Source organism: Erythrolamprus reginae, chromosome 5, assembly GCF_031021105.1.
Source record: "Erythrolamprus reginae isolate rEryReg1 chromosome 5, rEryReg1.hap1, whole genome shotgun sequence".
Classification (NCBI taxonomy): domain Eukaryota; kingdom Metazoa; phylum Chordata; class Lepidosauria; order Squamata; family Dipsadidae; genus Erythrolamprus; species Erythrolamprus reginae.
The window spans coordinates 33,295,836-33,313,793 of NC_091954.1; the positions used below are offsets into that span (position 1 = coordinate 33,295,836).

A 17,958-nucleotide genomic window follows, 5' to 3' on the forward strand; every position below is an offset into this window, starting at 1 on the left:
AATAATAAATTAATTAATTAAGCTTCTTGCCAAACAAGAATTTATAAATCCCTTTGTTAGGGATAGCTGACTGTACCCTTATTTAAGAAGCAGTTCTGATGCATGCTGCCTTTCCTGGGTCTGGGAAACAATGACTGATTTCTAGCCCTTATATGATACTTGTGTGTGGCTTCTATCTGTGTAAGAAACCTTGGATCTCTGTACTTTCAGCTGGATGACAACCCTGTCTTGGCTCTTGGACCCTGGATTGGATTTAGAGTAGTGGCATCTTCTGCAGATTTCTGTTAAAAACAAGATTTACAGGCAAGCTCCTGTTTGGTTTACATATTTTCTGCACTGTTTATTTCTGAAGTGTTGAAGTAAAGTGTTAAATTCCATTGCAATTATTTTTGTGTGTGATTAGAATCTGAAACAGGACCAATAGTGTATGCTAACAGCTTGGCTATTGGTCTAGTATCCTACAAATGCTTTGAATCACAGTGGTACCAGGTAGCCAACTGCTTTGAAATTCATTATTTGTTTGTTTGTTTACCTATTACACTTCTATGCTGTCATTCTCAAAGCAAATCAGGGTGGCATACAACATAATGAAAAAATATGTATGAAGAAATCTAATTATTGTTTAAAAAGAATTATTAATAAAATTGTAAAATCCATTGTATTTGGTACACAATGCATTTTGACATTAAAAAATATTTGGTACTTATCATTTCTCTGGTACTCATTGTACAACCTAGAATTTGTCTATGTTGTCTGCCTTGTGAATCAGTATATTATTTCTTATGGGGGGAAATTGTTAGGTATTTGTTAAATCACCACTCGAGAGTCCGATTGAATCAGCTCATTTATTGGAGCACCAAGACAGAGAGAACGTTCATCAACTGAGTAATTTCCCAACAAGGGCAACGGCTAATCCGTTGCCCTATTTATACTGTTACAAAACGCGGGCTTTGACTAACTGTCAACTTTTAAACTTTCGCGGCTATTTTTCCAATAGCCGCGTCTTAACCAATCAGCGAATTTCATTCATTTATTTTAAACGAACACAACACCCCTCCCTTTTTAGAAAAAACCATGGACTACGCATTAATCCAAGTGACATAGTCCTGTAACCGGATTGGTGGTTTTACGGTTCATTGGGACCTGCACAGTTCAGTCTCCTGAGAGCTACCTCCCTGGACGGTCGGCGCTGTTTCTGCTCCACTAAGGCCAGTTTCTGACCGGCCTGTCTGCGACATTGCAGCTGGGTCTTCGCTGGCCTCCAGGGGCGACAGGTAGCCATTGCTGGAGTCCTGAACAGGTTCGGGTAAGTTTTCATTTGAGTTTTCTATAGTGGGTAAAATGTTAAGGTTAGTTCTAATTCTTTTGCGCAGTTGATCAATGTGACGACGCCAACTACGGCCGTCTGTTAATAATATTAAATATGTTTTGAAACCTGTTTTTTCTATTACAGTTCCTTCTTTCCATTTATCGTTTGACTCATAATCCTTTGCATAAATTAAATCGCCAATGTTAAAATGTCTTTCTGTTTGTATTTTAAATTCCTTCTGTTCATTTTGATCATTCGGGTGAATACGATCTAATTTTGAGCGAATGTTTCTGCCCATCAGCAGCTCTGCTGGGCTCTTTTGAGTTGACACGGATGGAGTTATATGTTGGATGATTAAGAATTCGTCAATTTGTTGTTGCCAATCTCCTGGTGGTGCCTTGTTTAATGCTTCTTTTGTTGTTCTCACCATTCGTTCTACTTGACCATTAGCTTGTGGAAAATGAGGGGGGATGAGTGCATGTTTAATGCCTTGTTCTGCTAAAAATAGTTCCATTTGTCGGGCTGTTAATTGTGGCCCATTGTCTGAGACTACAATGTCTGGGATGCCGTGAGTGGCAAACATCTTTCTTAAAGCCTTTATAGTAGCACTGGTAGTGGTAGATGTCATCAGTTCAATTTCCAGCCATTTAGAGTAGGCATCTACCACTATTAGAAAGGACTGGCCTCTGATTGGTCCTGCGAAGTCAATATGTATCCTTGACCAGGGCCCTCTTGGTGTTGGCCATTCTGATGGTTTAGTTTTTGGTGGATTGGGTCTTGATTTTTGGCATGGGACACCACCACCCACCCACAATTCTATGTCATTGTCCAATCCTGGCCACCAGAAATGGCTTCTTGCTATACTTTTCATTTTAACTATTCCTGGGTGCCCTTGATGTAACAAATGTAATGCTCGTTTTTGGAGTGATTTTTGGATTACCACTCTGTCTCCCCACAAAATACAATCTTTTAAAACACTGAGTTCAATTTGTCTGCTTTTGAACTGTTGAAATTCTTCTGATGGTTTTTCAATTGGCCATCCCTTTAGTGTCCATTGTTTCACCTGTTTTAAAATTGGGTCTATATTAGTTTGGTTCGCTATTTCTGAGGCTGTTAAAAGTGACTGGTTGTTTATTTCAATGAGAAGGATACTAGAAGCTGGGGCAGGATCAATGACTAATTCTTTTTGTGGACACCTGCTTAACGCGTCAGCATTTCTGATGTCCTTTCCCCCCCTGTGGATAAGAGTATCATTATAGCCGGCTAAAAAAATAGTCCACCGGGTCATTCGTGGAGATAGGAAAGTGGGGGTTTGCTTGTCTCCCGTCAAAATTCCTAAAAGAGGTTTGTGATCTGTAATTAAGAAAAATGGGTGGCCACAAAGGTAATAGTGGAACTTCTTGACACCTGCTACCGCTGCAAGGGCCTCTTTATCAAGTTGGGAATAATTCCTTTCCACGGAAGAAAGCGTTTTGGAATAAAAAGCGATTGGGGCTTCAGTCCTCTCTGGGAAAATATGGCTCAAAACGGCACCTATACCAAACAGAGAGGCGTCACATGTTAATGCTATTGGCATTGCAATCTTATATATTACCAACATGCTGTCTGAAGAAAGCAAATTCTTTACTGCTGTAAAAGCGGCATGCTCTTTTGGTCCCCACGTCCAGGCAATGTCTTTTTTGAGAAGATTATGGAGCGGTTCTGCCACCGTTGCTTTCTGTTTAAGAAAGACGGAATAAAAGTTAAGCAATCCGAGGAAAGCCTGTAATTCTGTCTTGTTAGTGGGGGTTGGAGCATTTTTAATGGCCGCAACTTTGTCGTTGGTGGGGTGAATACCAAATTTATCAATGTTAAATCCCAGAAATTCGACACTGGGAACTGCCCAGGAGCATTTTTCTACTTTCAAGCGGAGACCCATTTCTTTAAATTTTGTCAATGCAGCCCTAATTCTGTCCCAGAGCTCTGCCTTGGAGGTGGCTGAGATTAATACGTCATCAAAGTATGGGACGACCCCTGGAATGTGATTTAAAATGCGCTCCATGAGGCCCTGGAAAACCCCCAGAGCTATGGAAACCCCAAATTGGAGCCTCGAACATTTGAAGGTGCCTCTATGAGTGACAATAGTCTGAGCTTCCGTGGTTTCTGGGTCAACGGAGAGCTGTTGATAAGCCTGCACAAGGTCCAATTTTGCAAAAATGGATCCATTTCCTAAAGTATGCAAAAGTTGTTGGACTACTGGAATAGGGTAAGCATTGTGTTGCAATGGTTTATTAATAGTTGCTTTGTAGTCCGCGCAAATGCATATGGAGCCGTCCGGGTTAATGGGGGTGACTATAGGTGTTTCCCACTTGGCGTGATCAGTTGGAATTAAGATGCCCTGAGCTACTAATTTGTCTATTTGTTCATCTACTTTGGTTAATAAGGGTATTGGGACTCTACGAGGTATTAAGCGGATAGGAGCAACGTTTGGGTCTAAATTAAAAGAGATAGGGCTACCCGTATATTTACCTAGTTCACTTGAAAATACCTCAGGAAATTCACTCAATAGGTTATTTGGATCATAAGCATTTTCACGCACATTATGGACCCCTGAAATTGTAATGCCTAAAGGCTGTAACCATTTAAGCCCTAATAAGGTGTGCTTGGGGCCATCCACCACAATAAGAGGTAAAAACCCTCGGAACCTTTTGAATACGATTGGCACACTTAAACAATCTAATACAGGAATTTTCCGACCTTGAAAGTCACTTAAGCCCGCATCCACGGTTTTAAATCAGATTTTTGTACATGTGGCAAATATAGTCTTAGTTTTTGCCAAGGCATTATAGCAGGGGTCCCCAAACTTTTTACACAGGGGGCCAGTTTACTGTCCCTCAGACTGTTGGAGGGCCGGACTATAAAAAACCCTATGAACAAATCCCTATGCACACTGCACATATCTTATTTAAAGTAAAAAACAAAATGGGAACAAATACAATATTTAAAATAAGAAGTAATTAAGTAATAAAGTAATTTATACATTTTTATTAACAAGTAAATTTAAACTTAAATCAAGAAACTCCCTCCATTTCTCCTTCCTTCCTTCCCTCCCTCCCTCCTTCCTCTCTACTTCTCTCTTCCCTCTCTTTTCTTCCTTCTCTCTCATTTGTTTCGTTTTCCTCTCCCTCGTTTTCTCTCCATAATTTTCTCATTTTTCTCTTTCTCTTTTTCTCTCTCTCACTCTTTCCATCTATCCCCCTTTCTCTCTCCCTCTCTATCTCTCCCTCTTTCTCTCTCTGTCCCTCTCTCTTTCTTCTCTTTCTCTTTCTTTCACTGTCTCTTTCACTCCCTCTTTCTCTCTCCCTCTTTGTATCTCTCCCTCTTTCTCTCTCCCTCTTTGTATCTCTTCCTCTTCCTTTCTCTCTCCCTCTTTCACCCTCTTTCTGTTGCTTGCTTTCTCTCTCACTCTATTTCTATCTCTCCCTCTCTCCCTCTCTCTCTCCCTCTCCCTCTTTCTTTCTCTCCCACTCTATATCTCTCCCTCTTTATCTCTCCCTCTTTCTTTCTCACTCTATTTCTATCCCTCTTTCTCTCTCCCTCTCTATCTCTCCCTCTTTCTCTCTCTTGCTTTCTTTCTCTCTCACTTTCTCTCTATCTTGCTTTCTCTCTCCCCCCTCCTTTTTCTCTCTCTCTCTCATACACCACGCTGGCAACAGAGAGCGAAAGAGAGAGCGGAGGGCGGCTTGCCAGTCCACGGCCCCCTGGATGAGCAGCTCTGCATGGCCCCAGCACTGGACTTCGCCGTCGCCTCTGCCCCCGTCCGGCTCTCCAGCTAACCCCCTGAATTCATCCGAACGGAGGCGGCGGCGGTTTCAAAGGACCAACATACGGTCCTTCTTGGTGCTGCTTTGCTGCAGCCTCCAAACTCCGCTGCTGCCCTTGGGCATTGTTACTTCTAAGCTGCACTGAAAGAGAGAGAGAGAGAGAGAGAGAGAGCGGAGAGTACCGGACTTCCAGCTAAGAGGCAGCAATCACGTCCACCCCTTCGCCCTCCACGATGCCCAGCGCCCAGCCCCACGCCACCTCCGCCTCCGCGTAGTGCGCCTGACCTCTTCCTGCAGGAACGGGTGGTGGGGTGGAAGTGGTTGGACTTATCTACACGTGCGCCTGCTGATTGGGAAGAGGGGAAAAAAATCTGCGCCTCCAAAGAGGGGAGGGGGGGCAAGAAAGAAAAAATGCGGATGAGGGTAAAAGCCTGGCTGCCCGGAAAAGCACATTTGGAAAGTCTCTGTGGAGAGCCAAAATCCCAACGAAGCTTCTTTTTTCTTCAGTAGTCGGTAAGGAGGGGAAGAAGAGGTTGAACTGGTTTTGCTAATTCGCGCTTATGGCTTTCCCCCTCATCCGCACCGCATCCACAACAAGCCCGAGAGAGGGTCACTCCTAAGTGGCAAACAACATTCAGACAGGGGTGGTGGAAGGGGAGAAAGAAGAGGCCCTGAAGGGGGACAGGGCGGTCCCCACTGCCTGTGTCAGCAGCGAGGTGTGCTTGCCTTGTGCCGTGGAGGGGGGGAGGCGATGGAGGTCAGGGGTTTTCAAGCAGCTGCCTTCCCCCCCCCCTCAGTGGACAGTTTTTCAATTGCCATCGCCTTTTCCTGAATTTCGCGTCCACTCACCGTGGAGGTGGAGGGGAGGAGGTGGAGAGGCAAGGAGGCGGGGAGGAAAGCGGGCCTGCAATTGGCTAATTTATTTCTCGCCTTTAGGGAGAGGAACTGTTGCTGCTCTGCCATAGGGCAGTTTCTCTCCCTAAAGGCGAGAAATAAATTGGCCAATTCTCTTTGCTCAGCAGCCGACCGCAGTGAGTGGACAGGAGATTCGGGAGCTTATTATATTGATCAGTAAAATCTCGTGAGCCTCCCTGGGCCGGTTAAAAGACCTCATCGGGCCGCATCCGGCCCGCGGGCCGTAGTTTGGGGACCGCTGCATTATAGAATGTCTCGAGCCCCTGTCCAGTTCCATTTCACAGGGAAGGTTGTTTAACAATAAAGAAACAAACAGTTTGTCCTCAGAGGGGGAAGAGTTTGAGTTAATAGGAGAGGGGCAATTACCTCTGCGGTTGGAAGGGCGCGAATCGTCGGCAGGTCTAGAAGAATTACAGGAAAACAGTGGTCTTCGGTTTCTGGATGACGGAAACGGTCGAGGGTTCTGTGAGGCCGCAGAGATGGGGCAAGTAGCACGGCAAACTTCTGTGATGTGTCCTCGACGCTGGCAGCGGCAGCAAAAGGCTTCTTTACAGTGGCATTGGTAGCGGGGATGGTTGCCGTTGCAACCGGCACACTTGTCCTGGCGAGGTGGGTCTTTGCCGTCTCGGTCGGATGGTCTGCGGATCTGGAGACAGGCATCGTCTGATGTGTTGGGATCCAGGTGTTTGTTGTCGTTCAGATCGCTGGGCCATTCGGAGTCATCTGGAATATGGTGGACGGTAGATGTGGTGCGCTTGATTTCCGCTACAGATGTTTCGGAGATTTCTGAAGTTTTAGCAGCTTTCAAGACGTCTTGGAGTGAGGCTTCTTCGTCCACGAGATATTTCTTCTGAAGAGTTATGTTGTTTAAACCGAAAATGAGGCGGTCAACCAGTTCTTCTTCAGGGTCCTTGAACCTGCATTTAGGAAGGACGGCGCGGAGGTGGGTGACGAAGTAATTGGTGGACTCGCCTTCAGATTGTCGCATTTGAGTGAATTGGTGACGATGTACATGAACGGGAGCCGTGGGTTGGAAATGAGGAGCAAGCTTGGTTTGTAGGGTTGACCATGCGACAGTTTCTAGCGTATCTGGGTCAACGAGAGTTGAGGCTAAGCTGTAAATTGCTGGTCCGCAATAGCTCAAGAAAATAGCCCTTTTTCTGTCGTCTTCTGCGTCCTGCAGATTGCTTGCTTGAAGAAAGATTCTAAATTTGGACATGTATGATGTCCACGATTCCGAGTCCGAATTGAAGAAAAGTGGTGGTGGAGCCATGACCGAGCTCATGGTTGCTTCGTGGGAGTTCGACCTCCTCGTCACCACTGTTAAATCACCACTCGAGAGTCTGATTGAATCAGCTCATTTATTGGAGCACCAAGACAGAGAGAACGTTCATCAACTGAGTAATTTCCCAACAAGGGCAACGGCTAATCCGTTGCCCTATTTATACTGTTACAAAACGCGGGCTTTGACTAACTGTCAACTTTTAAACTTTCGCGGCTATTTTTCCAATAGCCGCGTCTTAACCAATCAGCGAATTTCGTTCATTTATTTTAAACGAACACAACAGTATTCATTTTGTTTTTGTTACTCAATGTACCTCCTGGAACAAATTAGCAATGAGTACCCAGGCACTATTATATAAAACCTGTAGCACCATAGCCTATAGTCAATATTATGAAATACAACTATCTTTAGCAAAATCTGAGCAGATGACTTCCACTACTTTTGATTGGTTGGAAAGTTCATCCTAGAGTCCTTTATCACACGATTTAATTCAAAATGGAGGTACAATAGGTCACATGGGAACATGAGAGAAAGGTATGTATAAAACCTAACCACTAGGTTTTTCTGTTGCTTAGCCTTGATGCTGATCCTTGGCTACCTATTTGTTTAACCCACTGCTAAAGTAAGTTTATTTTTCACCACTCATTCAGATCAAAGCCATTTTCTAATTGGTGTTGACTTGTTCCCATTCTCTTTAGAGGTAAAATTCTGGTTGATGGGCTGTTTCTAGTTAAGGCAACAGAAGATATTTCAGGGCAACTGATGCTTTGTACCTTCATGAAGCTCATGTTTCTAAAACGTTAATCAATGACTAAATTGCTTCATATAGGATGAATATGAAGAGTTTCATCATAATGGCTTATTTATGCCATGGAATGCTCAGCTTGGAAGACCTGGAAATTTCAGCAAGACTTGACACTAAGTATAAAGTGGACCCTGAATGTTTTATGAATATTGTATGTTAAATTCATTTTGACTATTATATTTTGATAGGTGAAGCTAGATACCTAAAGGAAATGTAAAAGAGGCATGGAAAGAAAAACTGGAAAATTATCTACATGGCTCTATATATGCTAATGTACATAGCTAACCCTAACCTTATCCTTTCTAGAAGCCTGGAGAAGGTAAAAATGGCCTCCCCTCCCCTAGGGGCCAGAAATGGCCTTTTTCAGGTTGGGAAATGGGTCATTTCTGGCGTCCGGTGAGCCTCTGGAGCTCTAGGAGAGCAAAAAACGGGCTTACCCCATCCCCTCTGTAGGCTGAAAACAGGCTTGTGTGCCCACTGCTATGGCTCCTCATGTCACTTGCGGCACTTGTGCCATAGGTCTGCCATCACAGGTCTATAGTTTTGGCAATCTCCTTGATGTTGGAGAATATTCCTGAGCTTTCTGCATTATTCGTCATTTTGTTTTCCCATTTATGTCAGAAAATAGAACTTTGGACGAATTTGCTGTATTGTTTTTTTCATTTACAGAGTGAAATTATCCATTTTCATAATTTTCCAAGTGAGGAATATCATGTTGAAACAGAAGATGGATATATACTTACCATTAACAGAATACCACATGGAAGGTACAATGGTGCAAATAAAGGTAGGATCATGGACAAATCAAATGGTATCCAATTGCAGTCTGGTTTAAGAAATGGCAAATGGGTTAGAAGATGAACACTGGTGTTTGTATTCTTTCAATATCTTAGAAAAGGTGATAGTCAAAACATCTTGAAGGACCTGTAAGCTTAAGAGACCAACTGACTGTTTGAGAATTTGAAAATCTTATACGCTTATTTTCAATGAAAAAGTTTTTAAAATGGGAATTGTTATGTTTGCAAGTTGTTAGAATAAAGGTGATCGCTGATTGGAGCAGGGCGACCAATAAGAAGCCTGCTAGCGCAACCAATGGGAAGCCTGGGCGCGACCAATAAGGAGCCTCCGGGCTCAACCAATAGGAAGCTCCAACGCGAAGTCTTGAAACATTGTCACCAATCCCTGTGCTAGTAACAATGTATATAAGATGTGGTTTTGGCCACTTGTTTCTTAAGTCGCTACCTGCCTGCGAGCTGGTCACTTAGATGTTCCTGCTTATTAAATAAAAGAGCTGTTATCCTCTTCATCGGCCTCCAGCCTCTGATTTAACAATGGCGATGAGGGGTTCGAGCCTTTGCATTCCAGAGATGGCTTCAGCAATGCCGCACACATTGCCCTTCTTCAACCCCGACGAGGACACGTGGACAGCATACATGTCCAAATTTCGCATCTTCCTCCAAGCGAGCAACCTAGATGACGCGTCGGAGAACAGAAAACGAGCTATATTCCTCCATTACTGCGGTCTAGCAATCTACAACCTAGCCACTACGCTCACAGATGAAGAATCCATCGAGAGCATCTCCTGAACGGCTCTGCAGGAAAAGCTCGCGAACCATTTCCAGTCAACGACTCCTGCTCGCATCAGCCGAAACAAATTCTCCCAGTTGAAGGAGGCTGAAGGCGAGTTGATCAATGACTTTGTCACCCGACTACGGGCCTTACTGGCAAAATGCAAATACAAAGACCCAGAAGAACAGCTAATCGACCATCTAATCTTTGGTATGAGCAATTTGAATCTCTAGAAAAAATACCTCTTCGACGAGGACGCCTCCTTACAAGACATCATAAAATCTGCTAAAGCCGTGGAAGTCTCCGACGCATCTGCCGCGATCAGAACCAACAGTAAACAAAGTAGCTGAAAACAACCCTACAACCACCGAAGACATCACTGCACAACCTCCCGACCCAGCGACAGAAGAGGACTACTGTCTTCAGATTCACCGCCCACCACAATACAACAGCCCAAGGCGACCTTTTCCTCCATGCTTTGGTTGCAACAGCTCACACGCCCGATCCAGATGCTCATTCAAGGATGCCCTCTGCCGTCATTGCCATAGAAAAGGGCACATTGCCGAGGTTTGCCGAGCGCCTTCGCCAGGGGATTTTGCCCAACCCTGGCAGCGCCAACCAGCCGCAGCCGGAAATTTCAACGCTCCCTATAACTGCGGGAACTTCAAACAGACCACCAGTTTCCACCCAGGATTCCGCAAAGGCAATTCCCCATTCCCCATTAACTATAACTCTTCACCAACACAGGGGAAACTTTTTACCTCACTTTTGATTAACAATCGACCCTGCAAAATGGAAATTGACACGGGATCCCGTCATTCCATAATGCCGTGGCATAAATTTCACCTATACTTGCCACACATTCAAAATGAACAATTAATTCCTTTGACTTACGGACTTTCAGACTTTCAGGGAAATGCTATTCCTGTGTTGGGGTCTATCAATGTACCTGTATGTTGTGAAGGGTTTAAGGGAATGTTGCCGCTAATTGTTGTAGATGGGCCTAGACACACTTTGTTGGGATTAGATTGGTTCCAGCCGCTTGGTATGGGCATTATGGGAATTCACTCCATTGCCAACTCAAACTTACCCCCAGTGGATATAAGGAGGGAATTTGCTGATGTATTTGAACCAGGACTGGGCACATACAAGGGCACCCCAATCTCATTTAACCTTGACCCCACAGTGGCCCCAATTCATCTCAAACCCTGGAGGGTACCCTTACCGCTGCTTCCGAAAGTCGACCAACAATTAGACAAATTAATTGCCCAAGGAATCCTAGTACCGATTGATCACGCTAAATGGGAGACCCCAATCGTCCTTCCTTTAAAACCAGACGGCTCAGTCCAAATATGTGCTGACTACAAAGCGACGATTAACAGAGCTTTGCAGCACAATGCCTACCCAATACCGGTAGTGCAACATCTATTGCACACATTAGGAAATGGCTCCATTTTCGCCAAGATCGATCTAGCCCAGGCATATCAGCAATTACCTGTCTCAGAGGAAACAGCAGAAATTCAAACAATAGTAACTCACCGGGGGGCATTTAAATGTACCCGATTACAATTCGGAGTTGCAATCGCCCCAGGCATCTTTCAAAGCCTAATGGAGCGCCTATTAAATAAAATCTCCGGGGTGGTGCCATATTTCGACGACGTACTTATCTCTGCAACATCAGCTTCCCAATTATGGGAAAGAATCCGACAAGTGCTAACAAAATTCCAGGAAACGGGTCTCCGCATAAAACCAGACAAATGCTCATGGGCAGTCCCCAGTGTTGAATTCCTAGGGTTCTCTATAGACAGGAAAGGCATCCATCCAACAGAAGAGAAAGTCCTAGCAATAAAAAACGCCCCTGTCCCGACAAACAAGGCTGAATTACAATCATTCTTGGGCTTACTAAACTTTTATTCCATATTTCTCAAACAGAAAGCCATGGTAGTGGAGCCTCTCCATCGCCTACTTAAACATAGCACAGTCTGGACATGGGGACCCACCGAACACAATGCCTTCCAAGCAATTAAAAAATTACTATCATCAGACAGTGTTCTTGTACAGTATAATATTACCATGCCTGTAACCTTAACATGCGACGCCTCCCCCTTCGGGATAGGAGCTGTCCTCAGTCATACATTTCCAGACGGCACCGATGCTCCCATTGCATTTTATTCAAAAATCCTGGCTCCGGCAGAAAGGAATTACTCCCAATTAGAGAAAGAGGCACTAGCATTGGTTGCAGGTGTTAAAAAATTTCATGGATATTTGTTCGGTCGCTCATTTACCTTAATCACAGACCATAAACCCCTATTGGGAATTTTAGCGGGAGATAGACAGACCCCCACATTCCTCTCCCCGAGGATGACCCGTTGGACAATATTCTTAGCGGTTTACAATTATGTCCTCAAGCACAGGGTAGGGAAGGAAATTGGCCATCCGGATGCCCTGAACAGATGCCCCCAGGAAATAGAGATATGGGTGGCAACTTGTAATCCGTGCCAACAAAGTCACCCAGATCCACCCAAGACTAAGCCAACGGAGTGGGAAACACCAAAGGGATTGTGGTCTCGCATTCATATAGACTTTGCAGGCCCACTAGCGGGCCAATCATTCCTAATCATAGTGGACGTTTGCTCAAAATGGCTGGAAGTTGTTTTAATGACCTCAACTACAATGGCAGCTACAATAAAGGCACTCTACAAAATCTTCGCAACACATGGACTACCAGACGTCCTGGTTTCCGACAACGGCCAACAACTGACATCCAGGCAAATAGAAGTCTTCCTAGCCGAACGGGGGATCCGCCATGCATTAACATCACCCCATTTCACGGCTACTAACAGCCGGGCTGAACGCATGGTGAGGTTCACTAAAGAAGCCCTTCACCGATCGACACCTGGAGACTGGCAGCAGCAGCTGGACAAGTTCCTGACGGCCCAACACATTACCCCTTCGGCCAGCACCAAGAAAAGCTTCTCATGGGAAGAAAAGCTTCTCATGGGAAGAAAACTCCGGTCCCAGCTGGACAGACTTCACCCGGAATACACCAAAGAAAGAGACAAACCAACAGGGGAGCCTGAAAGGACATTTAAAACGGGCGACCCAGTGTATGCCAAAGACTTTGACTCCAACCTCCACTGGAGGGAAGGGACCATAGAACATAGAACCAGTCCCAAATCCTATACAATCCTCCTTCACAATGGGAGGATTTGACGAAGACACGTCGACCAAATCAGAAAGCGACATCCCAGAGAGTTACCCCAAAATAATAATGACATTCTCCCCACAGATCACACCACAAGAAACCAACAGGAAGAACCGTTCTACTCACCGTAACATCTTCAGGCATCCAACGACGACTGTCCTGGAACCCTGGCGGCTGGCGTTGGTATGGCTGCATTGACGTCCATAGGCCAAGGTAACCCGGACGGAGCTGCACAAGGGCCAGCCAACCAGGAGGACAGCTCCCAACAAAGTGAACTGCGCAGCTCTGGGCGAGCAACCAAGTCACCAATCAGGTTACAGGATTACGTAACCTACCTAAATGACTGACAGTCATTTCGACCTATGGGGGGAGGGGTGTTATGTTTGCAAGTTGTTAGAATAAAGGTGATTGCTGATTGGAGCAGGGCGACCAATAGGAAGCCTGCTAGCGCAATCAATGGGAAGCCCGGGCGTGACCAATAAGGAGCCTCCGGGCTCAACCAATAGGAAGCTCCAGCGCGAAGTCTTGAAACATTGTCACCAATCCCTGCTCTAGTAACAATGTATATAAGGTGCGGTTTTGGCCGCTTGTTTCTTAAGTCGCTACCTGCCTGCGAGCTGGTCACCTAGATGTTCCTGCTTATTAATTAAAAGAGCTGTTATCCTCTTCATCGGCCTCCAGCCTCTGATTTAACAGGAATGGTTTAATAAAATAGCACACTTTTATGACAAATCATGGCACCAGATGTTGCAAAAAATAAACCACCAAGAACAAAATTGCCCAATTACAAACTAACTTTAAAAAAAATGTTCAAAGGTGAATCCCATTCAGGGAAAAAGTTTTAGCAGAGGATTTGCACATGCGCCGGAATAGATAGGCGCATCTACAGAGCGCTCCCTAATGTGAATTAGGAAAAGTGAAAGTTAACCCCTGACAACCCTCTCTAGCTTGGTGAAAAGCGGATTGAGGGGGAGCGGATTGAACGGAGTTTTTGAAAACTTTACAAATAAGAAGCAAAGAAGGAGCAAGCTGCAGTTCTAAACGTGAGTAGGGGAAAAAGTGAGAACAAAGGAAAGATGGCGACTACTACGGATCTGGAGGGAAAAATGGATTCACTGTTAACGGCATTTGCTAATATGGGTCAGTTACTCAAGGAGATGCAGAAGGAAATAGCTGCCGTTGGTGCTGGCGTAACAGATTTAAAAGAGCAGTCGAAAACACAAGATCACAGAATTGTGAAACTGGAGGAGGGGAAAAGTCGCCAGGAACTACGCATAAATAATTTGGAGGACAGACAAAGAAGAGCTAATCTGCACTTGAGAGGATTTAAACAAGATTTTGCTGAGGGTAAACGTCTTATCCAAGCAATTCATCAATGGTTTGGTGAAAATAACATTAAATGTGATCCAGGTGAATATGAAAGAGCACATTGGGCATTTGGTTCTTGGAGTCAAGGAGATCAAAAGGATGTTATCGTAAGATTTACTTCGGAAAGGAGAGCAGCAGAAATTTTCAGAGAACTAAAGCAGATTCCAAACTTACATTATAAAGCCACTCCAATACGCATTTTAAAAGACTTGTCTGCAGAAATACTCAAGATGAGAAACCAAATGAGAGGCATAACGTCCCAGCTATATGAAGGAGGAATCCGTTTCACATGGCGTTTTCCTGCTACAATAATTGTCTTTAAAGATTCCAAAGTTTTCCAGGCAAGATCCCTGGATGAGGGGGAGAAACTGCTCCAACAGCTGGGGATTGATTCGAATGTTAATTTCCAGGCATCAACAGCGAAGAGCAAGCCAACAGTAGGAGATGGAAGAGATGGAAGAGGAGAAGATGATCTGTTTACACTCCAACCAACTCGCGCAGCAGAACAAAGAAAAAATGAAAAAATTGCAGCTCTACAAAAGGAACTTGATTTACTCCAAGAAAAGGAAAAAAAAGAAGAACCAAGAACCACGCGTCAGAAGAAGAAATAATGAACTGAACTGAGCTGATCTGCCAACATGGTATTATTGTTCTCAACTAATTAACTTCTTCTTTGTGTACTCTACGCTAACTAACAAGGGATAAAGAGGGAAGGAGGGGGGGTCTTTCTTTACTGCATTAAAAGGGGAGAGATGGGGGAGGTCTCTAGTGGAACGCAAATTCAGGAGTGCCTCTTGGATAACGAAAATTCTTTTCGTTGCCTCCCCTTAGGGGGGGGGGTGCAAGGGAAGGGGCACCAGGGTGGGGGTTCAAGACAATTAACAAATACTTTCCCAACAGGCTCTGTTTTGCAGGAGGGGGAAACACACTTAAAACTATGTAAAATGGGTGAAACAGTGATATTGTCGTTAAATGTAAATGGTCTTTCATCACAGAAAAAACGTTATAGAATTATGAAGCTGGCTAGGGATAGTAGAGCTGATATCTTATTTTTATCAGAAACTCATAAAGGGAGAAAAAGATCAGATAAATTAGTTACCAATAGCGAGTGGGAACGGGTCTACGAGTCGAGAGGGACGGCAAAAAGCAGAGGAGTCGCCATCTTGATTAACCAAAGAGTATTATTTCAATTAATTAATATTAAAAGAGACAAAGATGGCAGAATGCTATTTATTAAGGGGAAAATAAATAAAAAGGCAGTAACTTTAGCAGTAATCTATGCCCCCAATGCAAATGCAAAACAATTTATAATGAATGTAAAGCATAAATTAGACAATTTTGTGGAAGGCACAGTGATTTTAGCAGGTGATTTCAACTTGGAATTAACAGCAGGGAGGGGAGAAAAGAAAAAGTTACATTTAAATAAAATTAATATGTTGGACCTCCATGAAAACATAGTAAACAGGGATACATTTTATTCGGCAAGACATAACAAATTTAGTTGCATTGATTATATATTAATGAATAAAACAGGGGAGGTACATCTCAAGAAAGCAGAAGTTAAAAGCATTTGGTTATCAGATCATGCTCCACTGTTAGCAGTGATTGAAATGGATGTTAGTAGGCAACAAAGGATTTGGAGATATAACCCTGTGGTTTCGGCTAGTGAGAAAAATAGACTCAAATTACAAAAGGAATTGAGTGAATTCTTTAGTATTAACGAAACAGGAGAAACTAAGCAAACAATAGTTTGGGATACACACAAGGCTGTTATGAGAGGTAATTGTATTAGCACCAAAGCTTTTATTAGGAAATCTTGGGAAGCTGAAAGAGAAAGTCTATTAAAAGAGATAGATTTAATTCAAGAGACTTTGAAAACTACAAGAAATAGAGCTTGGAATATATTATTATTATTTAAGAAAAAGAAATTACAATCTCTTGAGGAAGAGAGATGGAATAAAATGAAGATGATTGTAAAACAGAGAATTATGGGTTGGGGGAACAAATCAATGAAACAAATGGTACATTACAGTATTTGAAAAAAAGAAAGGAGAAATCCCATATCTCTGCTTTAAAGGATAAGGAAGGTGCAATAAAACGTAGTAATACAGAAATGGAAAAAATAATGAGTGATTTTTATGGGAATTTATACAAAAAAGAACATATTACAATGCAAACGATAGAGGTTAATGAGAAATTAACGGAAGAAGATAGACAAATTTTAAATGCAAAAATAACAAATGACGAGATATCTAGAGTTATTAAAGGGTTGAAACCTGCTAAAGCCCCAGGCCCAGACGGTTTTACTGGTGAATATTATAAGACTTATAAGAATGAATTATTACCGCATCTGGAAAAATTGTTTAATAATGTATTTGAGACTTTTGAAACCCCACAGTCATGGAAAATTTCAGAAATTATAACTATCCCAAAGCCGGATCGTGATTTAATGGACCCAAGTTCCTATCGCCCTATCAGCTTACTTAACCAGGATTACAAAATATTTATGAAAATATTGGCAAACAGGATAGAGAATATTTTACCAAAGATAATTGGAGAAGACCAATATGGATTTGTTAAAGGAAGAAAGATCTATGAACCAATTAGAAACGTCGTTAATGTGATACACCATGCTACCACTACCAAAAGAAAATTAGGTATTTTAAAGCTAGATGTGTACAAAGCTTTTGATAAAGTTAACCATGATTACTTGTTTCAATTATGTAAAGATTTAAATATGGGAGATTCATTTTGTAGAATTATAGAAACAATTTATAAGGATAATATAGCTTATATTAGAGTAAATGGCAACAGAACAGAGAAGATTAAAATTCAGAATGGAACTAAGCAGGGTTGTCCACTATCCCCAATGTTATTCGCATTGGCAATTGAGGTTTTAGCAAATAAAATTAGAAATGACAAGGAATGGAGAGGTTATCAAATAGGAAAACTTGAATTAAAATTAAATCTTTTTGCAGATGATGCTATAGTGTTGTCTGAAACCCCAATTGAAATGATGAAAAGAATAATGATCTTGCTCCAGGAATTCAAAGACCAATCGGGACTTATGGTTAATATAGAGAAATCAGAGATAATTTGTTTAAATATAGGCCCTAAAGAGCAAATTGAGATACAAAAAGTATCAGGATTGAAACTAGGATATAAAAAAATGAAATATCTAGGAATCTGGTTGTTTAAAAATCCTATGAAAATTGCGACGGCCAACTATAATTTAATATGGAAGAGAATTCAAAAGCAGATAAAAAATTGGAGGGAAAAAAGGTTGAGAAGAATTGCCAAGATCAGAGCCCTTAAAATGATGATAATACCAAAAATGATGTATTTATTTCAGGTTTTACCAGGTACTTTTCCTGGTGAAAAACTGAGAGAATGGGATAGTAAATTAAATTCTTGGATTGAAGGAAACAAAAGGCCTAGAATAAGAAAAAAATGGCAGTTTGCCCACGAGAAAGAGGGTGGTGGGGGAGCCCGTGCTTAGTATTATATAGAGAAGCGTTTCAAATAGAAAGATTAATGGAATTACAGTTATGGGGGGAAAAGAAGTGGGTGAAATTGGAAAAGGAAATTAATAATATAAATAATAAAGAGCTATTATTTAAAAAATGGAGTAGAATAGAAATTAATAATTTAACCGACCCTCTGAAAGCAAGCTTAGAAATATGGTCCAAATGGCAGGGA

The 17,958-nt window shown here is 42.7% G+C and overlaps 1 protein-coding gene across 1 annotated transcript in view; it reads left to right on the forward strand.

Moving 5' to 3' along the window:
- The first annotated feature begins 8,148 nt into the window (after window positions 1-8,148).
- LOC139168579 (lysosomal acid lipase/cholesteryl ester hydrolase-like) overlaps window positions 8,149-17,958 on the forward strand; it is a 36,659-nt gene continuing 26,849 nt past the window's right edge. Inside the window, exons 1-2 of the mRNA XM_070754204.1 lie at window positions 8,149-8,268; window positions 8,787-8,904. Of these exons, the coding sequence (XP_070610305.1) occupies window positions 8,149-8,268; window positions 8,787-8,904 (238 nt within the window). The remainder of the gene's footprint in view (window positions 8,269-8,786; window positions 8,905-17,958) is intronic.